At 39.9% G+C, this 16020-nt stretch overlaps 1 protein-coding gene across 1 annotated transcript; it reads left to right on the forward strand.

The window, feature by feature from the left end:
* The first annotated feature begins 3749 nt into the window (after nucleotides 1-3749).
* On the forward strand, nucleotides 3750-4457 carry LOC149654980 (uncharacterized). Its single transcript, XM_089844982.1, has 3 exons — nucleotides 3750-3908; nucleotides 3970-4103; nucleotides 4377-4457. The coding sequence occupies exons 1-3, from the start codon at nucleotides 3776-3778 to the stop codon at nucleotides 4455-4457; spliced, it is 348 nt and encodes a 115-aa protein (XP_089701108.1). The 5' UTR covers nucleotides 3750-3775.
* Nucleotides 4458-16020: the final 11563 nt, after the last annotated feature.

Consider the following 16020-nt stretch of genomic DNA (forward strand, 5'->3'; position numbering starts at 1 on the left):
CGCTCGTACAGAAATCTGTTGCTGGCCTTGAGTTGGGTATTGTAGACATTAAGTTTTTGACATGGACAACCGTGAAAGTAACAACCGTGGAAATCGTAGATTTTGGGCGGAGTTTCGCTATAGCCATCGACTAAATAGCGACCCACGCGATACTCGCCCCCGTAGCTTAAAGCCGTGCGCAATTTTATATTTTCCGTTTTCTCCACCCAAGCGAGATATTTTAAGCTAATTTGACTGTGATTAAATTTTGCGTTATACCCATTAGAAGGAACGATACCCATGCTGTAAGGTTTATAGTAATTGTTAAGATAAATAGTTGTTAGAGCACCCGCCAAAGTGATATTTTTCAAGCAGAAAGGGTCTAATTTTGTTAGATCAACGTAAATTTTTCTAAAAGCTTCGACGCCTTGTCTCAGGACTCGGACATCTTGAATGCAATATTTAATAAGCTCCTCTTTGATGTTGTAAATAGATCCTTCCATTGACGCGTACCAAGTTTGAAAATCTCGATAATCATTGGCCTTCATTTGAGCTACGTTAAAGTACGAAGCTTCAGGGATGACGCCAATGTAATTTAGATTTTCTTCGGTATGAAAATCAAATGGAAAAAATCCCTTCGCCACATCGCCGAGGTTAAACATGCTGGTGAAATTACGCAGAGGCTGACTAATATAATTAAAGCTATCGAGAAATCTAATTTGCGGTCCCTCGAGATGAATCATTAAAATTTTACTGCCGTCAAAAATAACGGCAGGGGTGACATGTCTATGAATTAAAGCGTTGAGAATTAAGAAGTTATCAAAAGCTTTTGCGTAATGAGCTACGACTTGAGTGTTAGTAAAGCGTGGTCGGTACGTTTTACGTTTTTGTCCAGTCAAAACTACCTGCTCTACGCTAAATAAATAATTTAAAAATTGCTCGACGCAATTGGCGCCGTAAAAAATTTTGGTTTCAAAGCCAGCCTCAGTCTGCACGTCGCAAACTAGTAAAATGGGGACGTGGATATTTTTTCTGAGAATAGTCTCAATGTCGTAATAAATAAACCGCGAGGCTTTCATTTTGGTTTCCAAAGGCATAACAAAATGTTCACCTGGCGGATGAACTATTTTACACTGAGAGCATTCAGGATTGCAGTCGTGATCGTCACCCATCAGCCGCCCACATTCTAAACATCGTTTTTGGCTCGCGCAGGTGCCATTAAGTAAATGAGTGTCGAAGCAGGGGCCGGGGAAAAAGTAGCGGTGGCATTTGTCACAGCGTTTTAAAACGTCCTCGCTGGTCGAATGAAAAGCTTCTCCTTGACACCGAAAACATATATAGGGTTTTGTATCCTCGGGGCATTTATGCTCTTTTAACAATTCACGTTTGTAAAAAGATTTTAAGCATAAATCGCAAGAGATACAACCCCCCATCATGCCGTGCCAAGTTTTTGCAGGGTGGATATGGTCGCCAATTTTTAAGAGATAGATAAATTTAGGAGCTTGGGGTCCTTTAAAAAATACGGTAAAATTATTCGCAGCATCAACTATCACAATCCGATAATGGGGAGCTAAATAATTTTGAAATTTTTGAATATCTTCTAGAGTAACGAAACCTTCGGGGACTCCGGCTTTTCTGTGCAAGATTTTCGCAATATTACCTTGAAGAGTGCTATTGCGCCTCAGTTTGTTAAAATTGTCCTGGTTAAAGGGCGGACCTTGCTTATTTTGTTGATAAAAATTGCGATCGGCCATCTCTTTACCCAGAACTAAACTTCGAGCAAAACAGAGGTTATCATTATTCTCCATAAAAATAAATTGGTTATTTTGTTTTACGAAATAATCCAAATTAACCAAAGTTCTATTTTTAATGGATTTATAATAAGTCCCTATATTGGCATCGAGGTTTAAAAAAATTATGTCAAACTGAAAATCTTCCCCATTAAAAACAAAGTCCCGACTAGATTGCGTTACTCTATAGATGGTGCGCATAATTCGCTTACTGGTGAATTTGTCAATTTTTATAAATTTAATATTTACGGGGGTCGTCAATCCGGGGGAGCTTAAAACAAATCGAACCCGATTATACCCGGGATTCTCGGTTACTAATTTACGTATAACTTCGTCGAGAATTTTTCGAAAAATTCGAAAAAAATCTCGCGTTGGAATGTCATCCAAATTTTTAAAAGCTATACGCAAATCGATTTGTTTACAGTGCCATTTGCGACTCGTTTTGCCAATCTGCCGCTCAATTGTGTAGTACCGGTTTACCTGCGCGTGTTCTTCTCTCTCACTACCCTCCGAGTCGCTGCCGCTGCTGCTGCTCGAACTCATTTTTTGAATTTCTATCAGAAATAAAAATTTAGAAAAAACTTGATTTGCAGATTTATTGTTAAATAGATACGTACTTTGCTGGGAGGCTGTTGTTTGGCCTCCTCGTCCTGCTTGACGGTCTCCACCAGCTTCTTGAAGGCGTTAAGGAATTTAACGCCTTCTTTGTTGTTTTTTTTTAAACTATTTTCAGTCTTTTGTGGTTACACTCCCAGACCTTATCAGGCTGGGAGCTTCTAATATCGAAAAATTTATAGACTGCCGCGTCTATAAAGTAATCCCCTTGGCGTGGGGGGACTTTAGTTTCGTAGTACTGCCCTTCCTTTCTAACGCGAAAGGAGCCCTCAATACCACTGGACCCGACAATATTTTTCTGCAGGACGTCCTGCACAAAGCTTTCGTCGTCCGAGTCCAGCAGTATTTCGAGGGGTTCTGGCTTCAAGAACTGGGTGATGGTTCTTTTTCCACTGCTGGTAGAAGGGGCTGGAAAATTTTCTTGCGACGACGGCGGTGAATTAAGGAGCGATTGTGATAGAGACTGCGATTCTTGATACTTGTTCATGGTGGCAAGTTAGATTGTGAAAATACAATGCCGATGCTCCAGCTTTTATACCAAAATCTCAGGGCCATTTTTTTAGAATACAGGCCCAGATATGGTTTTTTTTTTATAAAACCACCTTATTTTACTTTTATTAAGTGTATCAACAAGCGATTTGTTAATTTAACCTTAAATGCATTTTTTATTGACGAGTTGATACTGGAGATTATGAAGGATATTAGCGTAGATACGAATATAAAAAACACCTCTATAGTTTAATATTAATATACGTTTATTCATATTTAAATCATGTTAAAAATAATTTCACTTCCTCCCAAAATAATTACTTTTAACCTTCATCAAAAAATTTTCCTATAAGGAAATCTTATACATATTATTCCAAATATATTATTCAAATCACGCCCAGACAGGCTCAAACAAACTTTGCAGACCCATAAAAAAAACCTAACCCCTCGGCCTTCTGTCAAGGTAACTCCTTCTTAACCTTCGCGCATAAATTTTTAATATCACACGATCTTATTTGAATTATTTAAATCGTGACTAGACAAGTTTTGCATATAGAAAAAATAAACCTAGACCTTGGAGAGATTTCTCATTCTATGAATATATACCTAATTAACTTTTTTCCTTATTATCGAAAAAATAGTTTCTTAAAAATCTTGAAAGCTAGACACTATTAGATTTAACCTCCATAATTTACTATATAAGCCCCGTGTTTCAAGGTGAAAGTTATCAGTTGTTTAACTTCTGTTACTTAAAAAACAATCCCAACCACTTTAAGATGTCTTTCTCTACCGCTCCTCGATTACCCGCCCTGTCGTTTGTCAAAATTCATCCGGCAGCGCTAACTCCTCGTCGTGCCACTCCCCACTCGGCCGGACTGGACTTGTATTGTCCAGTAGATACCATGATTGAACCGCATGGTGTCAAAATCTTGTCGACCGGGTTAGCCGTTATGCTACCGGCGAACAGCTACGGTCGCATTGTTGGCCGTAGTAGCTTAACGGTCCAAGGGCTGTTTGTCGCCGAAGGGACTATAGGTATGTTTATTACCTATTTTATAATGCCCAACAGTATAATATTTCTAAAGAATAACAATAGACGCCGACTATCGGGGCCCCCTGAAAGTGGTCATAGCCAACGTAGGGGAAACCCCCTACACTGTCCGGCGGGGCGATAGAGTTGCCCAATTAATAGTTACACCGGTGCTATTGTTAAGGCCGGTGGAAGCAGCGGTAAATAACTTTAGTTTTAATTTAGGATTCAGCGTGTAACACGTTTTATATATTGTTTCTAGAATCTAACCCCAACGCTTCGTGGGAGTGGGGGGTTTGGCTCGACTGGTGTCTAGTCATTTTTTAATGGGGGTGGGTTCTTTTGTAAATATCTTTGTTATTATTATACATGTCTTTTTGCTAGTTATTGTATATACTTTATGTTATTAAAAATTTTTATTTGTAAATCTGTATTTTCTTTTCAGACTTATAATTATATGCTTATTGTACTAGCTATTTAAATATCATTTACAATTGGAACCCTCCCAATATGCTGTGCCGCATTTTCTTCTTTGTTTACGGGTTCATAGTTAAGGGTTCATTAACTCTTTACGAAATCGAGCCCATTACTAGCAGGCCAGCGATGAATATAGTTTAAGTTTTGGTTTGAGTTAATAAGATGACGTCATGGGGTTTGAAAATAGCCTGTAAGAGCTCGGGCCAGTCCGGACTTGTCTCAAAACCTTGGTTTGAAACCAATCTAGGGTTGGAAGTTTGGGTGGATGGCGGCCATCTTGGGGTGGCGGCCATCTTGGATGTCTGCATATCTAGGTAGCTATCACTACTAGTATTTCCGGTTTGTCTCATTGGCTTGCGGACCTGTGTTTGGAAAGTAAATTCGTCTGGGCTCGGAGAGGTTTATTTTGGTTTCCCAACTTGTTATGTCTTGCACTGGAACTTCTTCTATAATTCCTGAGTCTAGTTGCTCTTTCATTACGTCATTGTAACTTCTAAATAAAGAGTTGTCTTCGCTTAGTTTTTGAAGTAGTTTTTGAGTTCTTTTGGTTGCGATGGCTAGGTTGTCCACCAGACTCTCTTTGTTTGGTTTCCAGGTGAGAGCCGTTTCGTAACGTCCCTCGTCAAACGAGAGAGAATTTTCAAAGGTTTTCAGTACTTCACTGTGACTGGTTGAAGTAGAGTGTGAGTCATGAATGCCGATAGAGTCTAACTCCCAGAAGGCGCGTAGTTGATTAGAAACTAAGTCCTCTTCAGAAAATAGGACAGGTGCGTTTAGTATAGCTACAGTGTTTATTCCGATTGACGAAGATGTCATGGTGCTAGGGCCATGTACAGTCCAACCGAGAATAGTTTCCAAAGCGACTAGTTTGGGTCCAAGTCTTTGGAAGCCACCAAAAACGATGCTCCAATATTCGTCAGAACCTATTAGTAGGTCAATAGTCGAGTCCTGACTTCCGTTATTAGTTGGGATGTCAGCAATTATTAGGCCTCTTGACCTCATCTCATTAAATACTTCAGTACCAGGTACGGAAAAAATAGCTCCGCTTATCTCTTTGGATTCGAGGGCTTCTATAATAACGCTCTTAGAGGCATCTAGTATGTTCCTTAGTTCAAGTCTAACTCTTCTTCTGATAGTTTAAATGGGTTTTTCACCTTCAAACGGGAAAATGTTTAGGCCTTCTTCTCTAACCACTACAAGGTTACGTTTTCTAGATAAGCTTTCTTTTATAACGGTCACCTGGCTTCCGTTATCAAGGAGACAACGAACTTTAGAGGAGCTTCCGTTATTAGAATTGACAACCAAGGCTTGTGCCATTTGTAAAAGAACAGTTTCCTTTTCTTTGCTTCCTTTCATTCCCACGTGTAAATTGGCCAACCCCTCGTTATTTTGAGCAGAGTCATCTTTGAGGGTTTCTCTTTCCCCTTCCGAATTAGTACAGAGTGTTACATGGTGATGTTTTTGGCAATTTTTGCATTTTTTGTGTTTTGAATCACAGTTCTTAGCAAAGTGTTTTCTAAGGCATATTTAACATCGTTTTTTGGAAGTTACTAAGTTTTGTCTTTCAACTAGAGATAAATTTGTGCACTCAGAGGTTCTATGTGAAGGTTGTTCACAATAGAAGCACGTTCTAACAAAGCCACCACTATTAGAAATGGTCAGTGAAGAGGCGGTAGGTACTGAGGACTTATGGTTTCTACCATCATAGTTTTTTCATGAGCTATGGTTTAGGAACCTATTTTCGTTAGGCTTGCGATCTGGTTCATTATGATTAAAAGAATAGGCTCTTTCGCGGCATGCAATTTCTTTCCTTAAAAAAGTTAACAAATCATCAATTTTCCGAGACTTAGTATCAAATCTTCTGTTAAATTCAATAGTTAACTCAACAGGTAGCATTTTAGTTAATACATGACATAAAAGTACTCCATACGAATCAGAAACAACCCCTAACGACTGTAAACTTCTAATTTGTATCTCGCAAGTGCTATATAATTGTTTTAAAGACTCAATATCACTGGCTTTTCTTACAGGTGTAAAATTAGTTAGAATACTCATGTTAGTATCTGCTATTGCTTCAGTATCTCCAAATCTATCTTTTATAATGTCAATAGCGTAGTCATAATTAGCGTCTGTCGCAGCTAACCCCTTAATAGCCAGAAGGGCCGGACCCTCTAAATAAGATTTTAAGTAATTGAACTTATCTGACTTCCTGAGATCGTTGCGATCGTGTATTCCGTTGCAGAATTGGGTCCAAAAGTTTAACCAGTTTTCAAAATCACCATTGAACCGAACCATATCCCATTTTGGAAGTCTCATACACAGTTCTCGCGCGTTATGGGTATTTGCAGTGCTTCCGGTTTGTGAACGGTTGTCTTCTGGTAGAGTTTGTTGAAGCGTAAGTCTATCCACAGGTGGAAGGTCTAGATTTTGTAGCGTAGTTCCTGACGTCGTTGTCGGTTGATGTAGATTCAGCTGGATTCTCTTGCCTAGCTTGAGCAGATGCTCCTAGTATTTTGAGGCGATCTATAAGGCGCTGGGCAGCTTCACGAATGTCGATGATATCGTCATTATAGTTGACGCAGGTTTCGAACTCTTTCTCTTCTTCGTCAGGGTCATCAATAAGACGTTCCACAGCATCGTTAAGTTCCTTAAGTTTTTTCTCCTAATCATTAAGCATAAGAATTCCATTGTGTAGGTAGTCAATACAGGGATGTTGACTATCAAGTTCCTTTTTAAGCGCTGTTATAGCCTTTGTAGTTGAGGCTCGTAAAGGTGTACGTTTTCTAATAGCTTTTGCAAGCTCTCAATCTGAACATTCAGATTCTTGATGAGTTGCCATCTTTTAATTTGTTATACCGGCGTATATCTCCCGGGTTTCGGCACCAAAATGTTGCGCGAAAAGTTAGTAAACTCGATTAGGGAGAGCAAAGTAACTTTCGAACCCGAATGAAAAAGTCCGAAAGTGGTAAAAGTTTGAAAAAACGAGAGTTCTATTAATACAACCGAATTTATTAAACAAATTAAACAATTAAAAAAACTTGATTAAATTTAAGTTAGTAAAAGGTTTTTGAGTTACAAAGTTAGGTTTTGTACTATGGCGACATGGCTAAAAAAACGGAGGTGTTTTTCTGCAGAGAGCAGGAGCGCAAGTGAAAAAAAAAGAGAGATGAGAATTTGTTAGAAAATTCTCTCCCGAGAAGTTCAAAAAATAAAAAGGGTTCGAAGACCAATGATCATTGGTCAATAGGCCAAAAGAGCATTTCCATATAAGGAGCGTACGCTACCGTTTTCGTTAAAGAGAGAGAGACAGTACTCTCCATATTACCTTATATGGTCCTATATTTTGTGAAGCCTTAGAATGTCTCTTCTAAGACAGGTGCTATACATTCCTTATAGGTGACTATGGCCTTCGAATCTTGTACAAAGGGTTACATAGATATATGCGTTACATTAATGTTAATGTTTTTTTTCTTTTCTTTAATAATGACAATATTTTTAGTTTTTTCGATTAACAGTTTTCTTTATATTTAATAAATAATTTTAGACAAATTATTAAACTTTACGAGGACCCATTTTATGATTCAACAGACGAAACAAAGCGAGCGACAAAAAACACGTTATAATAAAACTGGTACTTACAATTTAACAACGATCCAATCCAAAGAAGGTGACAAGATGTCACAGACACAAAAAGGCGCGCAACCGCTTTGACATGAAAGTTCGTTAATGCGCGCAACGTTTGTAGCAGAAGCTCGCTTGTAAAATTGGCCTTTGAAGATTAAGGTAAAGTTTCTGGGCCGCTGCGCTTTGGCCTGACAGCTTGGAAAGGGACTGTAGGACGCGGCGCTCTGACCTTAATAAATGTTGGCTTCTACGCGCGCCAAATTACGTACTTACCCACTATTTTTGGCATCCCGACGAACTCGTAGATAAACGTAAATCGCGTAATGTTCAACTGTATCCGCGCAATAAAAGTCAAAGTTCAAGCAAGCCGATATAAAAATAGCGAGAAAAACAAACGCGTTCGGGAACCATAGTGACGCCATTTTAGATCTTTAGAATAGTTAAGGTTTGGTTCCCGCGATCCTCCGTGCAGGTTGGTTGCCCATTAGACCACCAAAATCTTGATTCCTCGCTGATGGCCAAACGTGACCCTTCCAAGAATTATCCATCGTGAGGTCATTCAGTCCAAAAAAAACTGACCTGAAATTAAAATAATTATTTGATTTTACCTAAACATCAGAATAATTCAATCGCAATTAAAAGCCATTTTAATTGTACTAGATGGGAAAAATTATTTTTATTCCAGAAATATTTCTAAATATCCAAAATAATTACCTAATTTTGCTCTATTTCTATTCATAATTAGTTTAACTATTATTTAATTGCAATCAAAACTGATTGAGATAGCATTATAGGCCAATACGACTACATCGCCTTTTTCAATGTCGCTAAGCTTAGTTTGGAACTTTAATATGCGTGAATAGTTGCGCAGAGAGCTAATTTTCGTTCTATTGTATCATCTCCCCCTTGTTGGACTTCCTTGTGTAACCCCTTCCCTTTGAACTTAATATAAAATTAAATTGACTAAAATTTTCATTTCTTTCTTATATAAATTGTGTATTTGTGTTCCTTATGTAAGTAATATGTGTATTTTGGTTTCTAATGAATTTCATTTGCCTTTTTTCGTTTCTAATGTATATCATTTGTTTTGATTCTTATGTTTTGTGTAAAATTGTTTGTAATGTTTACTTCAACTGGTAATGTTTTAAAATTTACCATGCTATAATTTAGATTCACGAAAATTAAGGGTTGAAAAGTAATAAATAACCTCAAATATGTGTCTTTTCCAAAAAACCTTTACATTAGAGTGACTGACGAACTTCGCTATCTTTGAATAAAGATTACCAGAGAGAGGTATGCAACTGGCTAGCAAAAGGTTTCCGGAATAGGTGTTTTGAAATAACGGTTGGCTGGCAAATTTTCCCTAATTTTAAATATGAGTGTTATTTTATCCGAATTTTAGGAAATAGATCCATTTTTCATTTAACTTAGTATGCTTGGCACCATAGATGCTTCAATAAATTTTCTATCAAAGTTTCAAGTACGAGTAAGGATCTTACGCCAGGGCAGGAGATGCAGCTTCGCGGCAGTATAGACAACATATTTATCTTTGTGCTTTTGAAGAACGCGTCGTCTCCTATTCATTCTGGAGTGAAATATGTAAACTTCAAGCATAGACTTAAGTCGTGCAACCGTGTTAGGGGAAATACATGTTGCATTCCCGAATGCAATAGGTACACATTTTCAAGTAAAAATATAAGTTTTCATCGGTTTCCCAAAGAAGAACCCGTTAAAATCTGGATTTTTGGCATGGCGCGACCGATTTTTTAAACGACCGTGGGGCGAGCAGCTTGCCTCGTAAAGCGCGTGGTCAGCTGCGCTATGCCAGAAATTTTCTATCAAAGTTTCCCCTCTTCTCTCGTGTCGGAAAACCACAAAGAGAGAAGTTTATTGAAAGAGCTATTGCTTTTAGGGCAGACCCTAGAATAAACTATTGCCGAGCCTAAATTCTCTCTAAGTCTGTAATCCAAAGTTTCTCCACAATAATAGCATTTTTGTGGGTAGCAATCTTTCACCAATTTAGTCCGAAAATCAAGATTCACAAAGACAAGAGACTGATTGAGCATCTCTCTCTGAGGAATAACATTCTTCAAAGATGAAGCCGGTTACAGAAATAAAGACAAGACATCTTACAACCAGTTTGAATGTTACTTATAGCGAGTCACATGATCGTGGGGCGCAGCATTTAGTCCTGGTAAAAATAGTAATAACAAGAGGCTACACTAATAGGCACAAAATCCCATAAGTCCTTGCATGAAGAGGATTAGGGATCTTTCAATCACCACTTCATATTATCGTTTTTACCCAAGAGATGAACATATTTTTAGGAAAAACTTTCACTGAATGACAATATTGTTTAAAAAAAACTTTCACTGAAGGACAATATTGTTTAAAAAAACTTTCACTGAATGACAATATTGTTTAAAAAAAATTTATAATTACTTGGCGGTGTTTTTCTATAATTAGGCAAATAAAATTTTGTTTAAAAGAAACAAGATAAGAATTTTTTAAAATAATTGTTCTTTTATAATCATGTCTCAAAAGTGAAAATATGAATATCTGTTACTTCAGGCGGTTAATTTTCTAAACTTATCTATTACACTTTTTATTAATGTTTGTTGAAAAAATTTTAACATCCGTTTGGCATATAAAATTTGAAGTTTGTAAATACTCTGTTTGAGTAAGCGTTGCAACTAGCTGTGGAATAGGATCTTTACTGCAACTAATTCTAGTGAAGATGTTAACATTCATAGAAATAAATAATAATTATGAAACTAATTATCAAGTAACAGCTTTGATAACTCCTCAATTGTGTTCCCTGACGTTTTTCTTAAATCAACCCATTTCTCCATACAGCAGTATGAACTCTCTGATTATATACTGAAACAATGAGTTAAAATTAGACAGGTTTTGAAATACATATGCTTAAAAATTGAATTAAATTACCTTTTTTTTTGGTGCTGACATAAGTGACATTGTGGGTAAGAAATATTATCAGATTATAAATTATATAATTAACTAAAAAAATTGAATTACTACGCTACAACAAAATAAAATACCGCAAAACTATTATTAATTTAATTGATACATAAAGATAATATATAATAATATTACAGTCAATTTTTCCAAAACTAAACAAAAATATAAGAAAATGAAATGTTATTACACATATTACGTTACTAAAACTATTCAATACATTAAAATATGACCAAGTTCTTTGTTTTTCCGTTAAAAAGTCGCCACGTCGTTTTGGATGTTAGTTGCCTTGAGGGATTTGGAAGCGTGAATGATTCCAGTTTATGGGTTTATAGGTTTATGTAGGTTTATTACGGAAGCTGTACAAAAATACACCCCTTTATAGCGGGGCTGCTTCTCTGTTGGAGGAACTCAGCAAAAAATAAAACTGAATACGAAAGTGGTAACATAAGATTGAAAACTTAAAATGAGAAGTAAAAATTAAATAATTAAATGAGACACGCACAAACTTCTTTATGGGCGAATTTATTGCCAGCTATCAAACCCGGCGTTTTGATCCCGAGGGTTTTCCCTTCGCTAAGCCTGTTTCTGGCCCACCACAGGTAGAGGATACCCCTGACTACGTCATATCTCCAGGGTTCCCCTTTCAAACCGAGCATGGCCTCCAATGGTTTACCATGGTTTTCTAAACGCCAAATTATGGCATCTGTGCCTGAAATGGTGGCTGGGCTCTCCAATAGAACATGTTTTGTGTCGTCGACCGCCTCTCCACATAATCTACAAACAGGTGGACAGTTCCCTATCTCTGATTGGCGGACCCCAGTTAGTAGGGAGCCTGAAACAGGAGGCCACTGGCGTGTGTACCGTCGTAGAACATTTCAGGGCAAGGGTTTCGTTTTGCAGAGCGGCCTACCATGGACTGAGTTCTGTCAAGCGTCGACATCTGTGAAGCTGGGTAGAACAGCACATCATTCCCTTGTGTTAACGCAGGAATCAACAACGTTCGGCCGACCGTGTATTGGTTATAAGAGCCGTTTGCAAAATTTCTAACTGCCCAACGGAGGCTGTTGCACAACTTCGCTAGGTCAGCAGACGCTTTGGAGAGGTAGTTATCGACGTTGGTGAGATTGACCCCCAAGTATGTGTAGCACGAGACTTCTGGGATCAAGAAACACTGCAGGTGTTAAGAAGGCGGGGGTTCTATTCGGTGATACGCCAAAGAATTGAACTTCTCTGGGCTAAATCGGAGGCCCACATCATCGGCATTGTGACTACACTCATCAAGTAGCGATTGCATCGCTTCTGTTGTGTTGGCGAATAGCACAATATCATCGGCATAGAGGACGCACGAAATCATCACCGCGTCACCGTCACCAACAGCCGGGAGAATGGCACCGTTTTCGAGGGAATACAGTTGAACGGCTAGTTTTTCAATGTAAACAAGAAAAAGTACTGGGAAGAGCGGGCGACCCTGACGAAGGCCAACATGGCTCGGAATTGGCGGTGTGGTGCAGTTATCAAATGTAAAGGCGTATTTACATCCTGTATATAGACGTTGAATGTCGGCTATAAAATCTGCTGGAACCTCTTTTTCTCTGAGTACAGCCCATGGTTTAATCCTATCGACAGAATCGTATGCCTTTTGTATATCCAGGAATACTACTTCAAGTGGGGAACGTGAGCGTTGCGCAATGTCGATTAGTTGAGTTATCACGAATAAACAATCTCCGAGCCTTCTCCCTTTTCGAAAGCGGCCCTGCGCTGAGTGAAGCCGGTTGTGAGATTCCAAAAATGGGCTTAGCCAGTTTTTAAGGGGCTGGCATACAATTTATACATAATTGAAGATACAGCGATAGGTCGGTAGGAAGCTAGGTCAGATACATCCTTTGATTTTCTTTTGTAAATAACTGATACTCGAGAATGGAGCCATGTTATAGGCACTTTACGTTGGGCCCGCTGATTATCGAGTATATATTCAGAAGTGCGAGGTCTGACTTAGGACCAAGGGCCTTTAACGTTTCCGTATAAATGAGATCTGGATCTGCGGCTTTGCCCGACTGTAATTTTGCTACGGCATGGAGTAATTCTTCAATGTCAAAAGCAGCACTAATGTCGGTGTCAGTGACCTGCGAAACTACCTGCTCTGTAACTACCTGTTGTGTCTGGGTACCAGGAGGACTTACCAAAAGTTCCATTTCCAGATCGTGCACATATTCGACTATGCGTCTAATAATAGCATCTCGTTCAGTCAGAAGTCCGCCCGATTTTGATGTGACGCCTTTAAATTGGTGGGTCAGTTGTTTTCTCTGCTTTCAAAGTTTTTTGAGGTGGCGCCAAATTTTTTTCCCTTTATCACAGCCTGAGCTTAGTATGGTCTTTTCGGTGCGGTGATGCGCGGCGCGAATTTCTTCCTGTATGAGTCTTTTGGTCGACTGTCGTGCTTCCTGATAAGATGCCCACATTTCTCGGCCAGCTCATTGGCACGGACAGCCGTTCTATGCGCCTTGAGTTGCAATAGCTTTCGCGATCCCTGGAGACCACCATCGTTTTGGGGTCAAGCCCTTACGTAATTGTCCCGAAATAGTCTTCCGTCTGAGATGACGTGTCATACTTTGTGATAAGGCGTTGGTTAAGGACTCATAGGACTTGAGGCCCTCCACCGCGCGGGCCTCCACCCCTTCATCTCTTCCAAGAAAGCTTTTAATGCCGTTTCGTTCTGAAAATCCCAAGTTTTTCGGTCAATGGCTGTTAACAGTGGAGGAGGATCTGATGGTTTGCAGCGGGAGCGCCATTCCAAAACCATGGTATGATGATCACTACCAATACTTCTTGCTCCATGTTCATCAATCTCGATAAGTTTGAGGAGAGCGGCGAACGACTCCGAGTACAGGGCGTAATCCACAGTGGTGCGCAATAATGGCCCCTGCCATGTATATTGACCCCTACACCTCGAGGTTAGGTTACAAATGATTAGTTCCATATCAGCTGCAAAGGTCTTCAAGAGTATTCCATTGCTATTTTCTTCAAAATGTTCACCCGCAGCGTCTTCCCTCGGCAATTCAGCAATATGGCCGTTGGAATCCCCAACTATTCAAATTTTATGATTTGAGATCCGTTCTGAGATGTCCGATTCTAAGCACGAATAAATCGTCTGGTTCTGGCGGTGGACCTCTTGCGAGCGACCATAGCTGCAGTAAACCACAGCTATACAGACAGAAGGGTCTGAATCCTTGGTGATCCATAAGTGTTCCGAGCACTGCCTGATGACGCGAATGTCGTTAGTAGTTGAGAGAAAACCGAGACCACCTCCTTTTTTCTCGCCATCGGAGCGATTGAGGCCCACCCAATAGAGGCCATCGGGCAATGCAGGTGATTCACCGTCCCGTAAATGGGTTTCCGCTACCGCAAATATTGGTATGTTGTCTCGCGCCATGACGTGAGCTAGTTCGCGCCATTTTGAAGCCCCGCGGCCGCCCTGCATATTTACATATCCTTAGCGATGGCATTGAAGGGTGCATTTATTTGGTCCCTTTCCTCGTTTGGTTTTTAGTCTTTTACGAGGGTGAAGGCCATAACTTTTTTCATTGATCTTGGGGACATCCGTATTTACAAAGTTAACATTATTTACAGTATTTACATCAGCATGAATAAGTGTGTCGTTTATACAATCCCTGGTCAGCCTTGGTGGGCTGTAGATGCCTGGTCCCGGATTCTCGGGCCCCGTTTCTGGTTTTTTGTGCTTTGTGGACCCGATGTATTGTGACAAGTTTGATTTTCTTTTGCGGTTTGCGTTAGTTGAGGTGTAGGACCAGACGGAGGATTGCTCTTTGTGCTTTGGGGGTTCTGATGTTGTGATCGATTACCCTTTCCGCGGGCGCCTCGAAACATGAAGCGATTCAACTGGTATCTCAGGCGCTGCAATTCAGTGCGGTCAGGGGCTATGGTTATTCGGCCGTCGATTTCAGTATCTGCCTGGGCTAGCCAAGGTTGTTTGGCGGCTGTCAAGACCTGATCCCTAGTTGCAGCCGTGTGGAACGTAACCATTATCGGTCTGCGATGTAGCTCGTGGTTGTTACCAACACGGTTTGTAGCTTTAATCTGGAGTGAGGGGGTCATCTGGCAAGTTAAGATGGGCCTGTAACCAAGAACTAGCTCCGGCTGGTGAATCCATTGCATTAGATCTCATGCCAAACAAAATGAGCTGGTTATTGGCTCTATCTTGGTCAGAAATCTGGTTCTTTTGATTGGCTTCTACTGTAGCTTTCAAACCCCGAATTTCCGACTCGTAACCGTCAATGTTATTGCGCAAGTGACCAAATGCGTCCCCCAACTCAGCTATTTCCTTCTTGTTTATTAGGCTTGCCAAATGGTTAATTTCGCGTTGTTTCTTCACCTCGTCCAGTGCCTGAGTGGTAATCGCCACTTCAGCACGAACTTCCTTCAGACTATCATCCTTAATTGCTTTGGAAGTTGAGGAAATTTGGGCTTGTAGGGCATTGTGTTTATTACTTAGTTCGTCTATTTTATCTAAGATGGCGTTGTCATCTTTAGTTTGTGTTTCCTTCATAGCTTGTAACTCAGATTTGAGAAGCTCACGCATTGCATCCAATGTAACAGCCTGGTGGGGGGTGTTTCTATTCCTCAAGGTGCATGCATAATGGAGGATGGCAGGGGGGGGGGAATTAACCAAAGAAATCCCAGCTTCGTCTATACTTGTTTTTGCGGGGGCTGGCGCAGGTGGTTATCGTTGTTTCGTAGTGTCAGTATTCGAACGAGAGGTAGACTGACGAGTCTCCCTCATTGCCCCGACCTGTGAGTTGTTTATATTTACGAATTTGGGGAACGTCCCTGGGTTTCTTTTCCTCGTTTTTTCAATGAGTCTTTCGCCACCAGGTTTTCCAAGAGGAACAGCTCAGTGGTAGAGCATTCGACTGCAGATCGAGAGGTCCTTGGTTCAAACCCGAGTTCCCCCTATAACAGAACGGATCATTGCGTTTATTTTAGTTTAAGCGACATTACGATGAAGATCAAGGGGTAATA

This window comes from Phalangium opilio, unplaced genomic scaffold, assembly GCF_054372755.1.
Source record: "Phalangium opilio isolate 3A_F unplaced genomic scaffold, DU_Popi_V2 ptg000078l_1, whole genome shotgun sequence".
Classification (NCBI taxonomy): Eukaryota; Metazoa; Arthropoda; class Arachnida; order Opiliones; family Phalangiidae; genus Phalangium; species Phalangium opilio.

What these genes read in the sequence shown, in the direction of transcription:
- LOC149654980 (XM_089844982.1), top strand. Translation starts at nt 3,776, where the DNA reads ATGATTGAACCGCATGGTGTCAAAATCTTGTCGACCGGGTTAGCCGTT. An exon ending in TGTCGCCGAAGGGACTATAG is followed by an intron (nt 3,909 to 3,969) that starts GTATGTTTATTA and finishes GAATAACAATAG; the next exon opens with ACGCCGACTATCGGGGCCCC. An exon ending in TAAGGCCGGTGGAAGCAGCG is followed by an intron (nt 4,104 to 4,376) that starts GTAAATAACTTT and finishes TTATTGTACTAG; the next exon opens with CTATTTAAATATCATTTACA.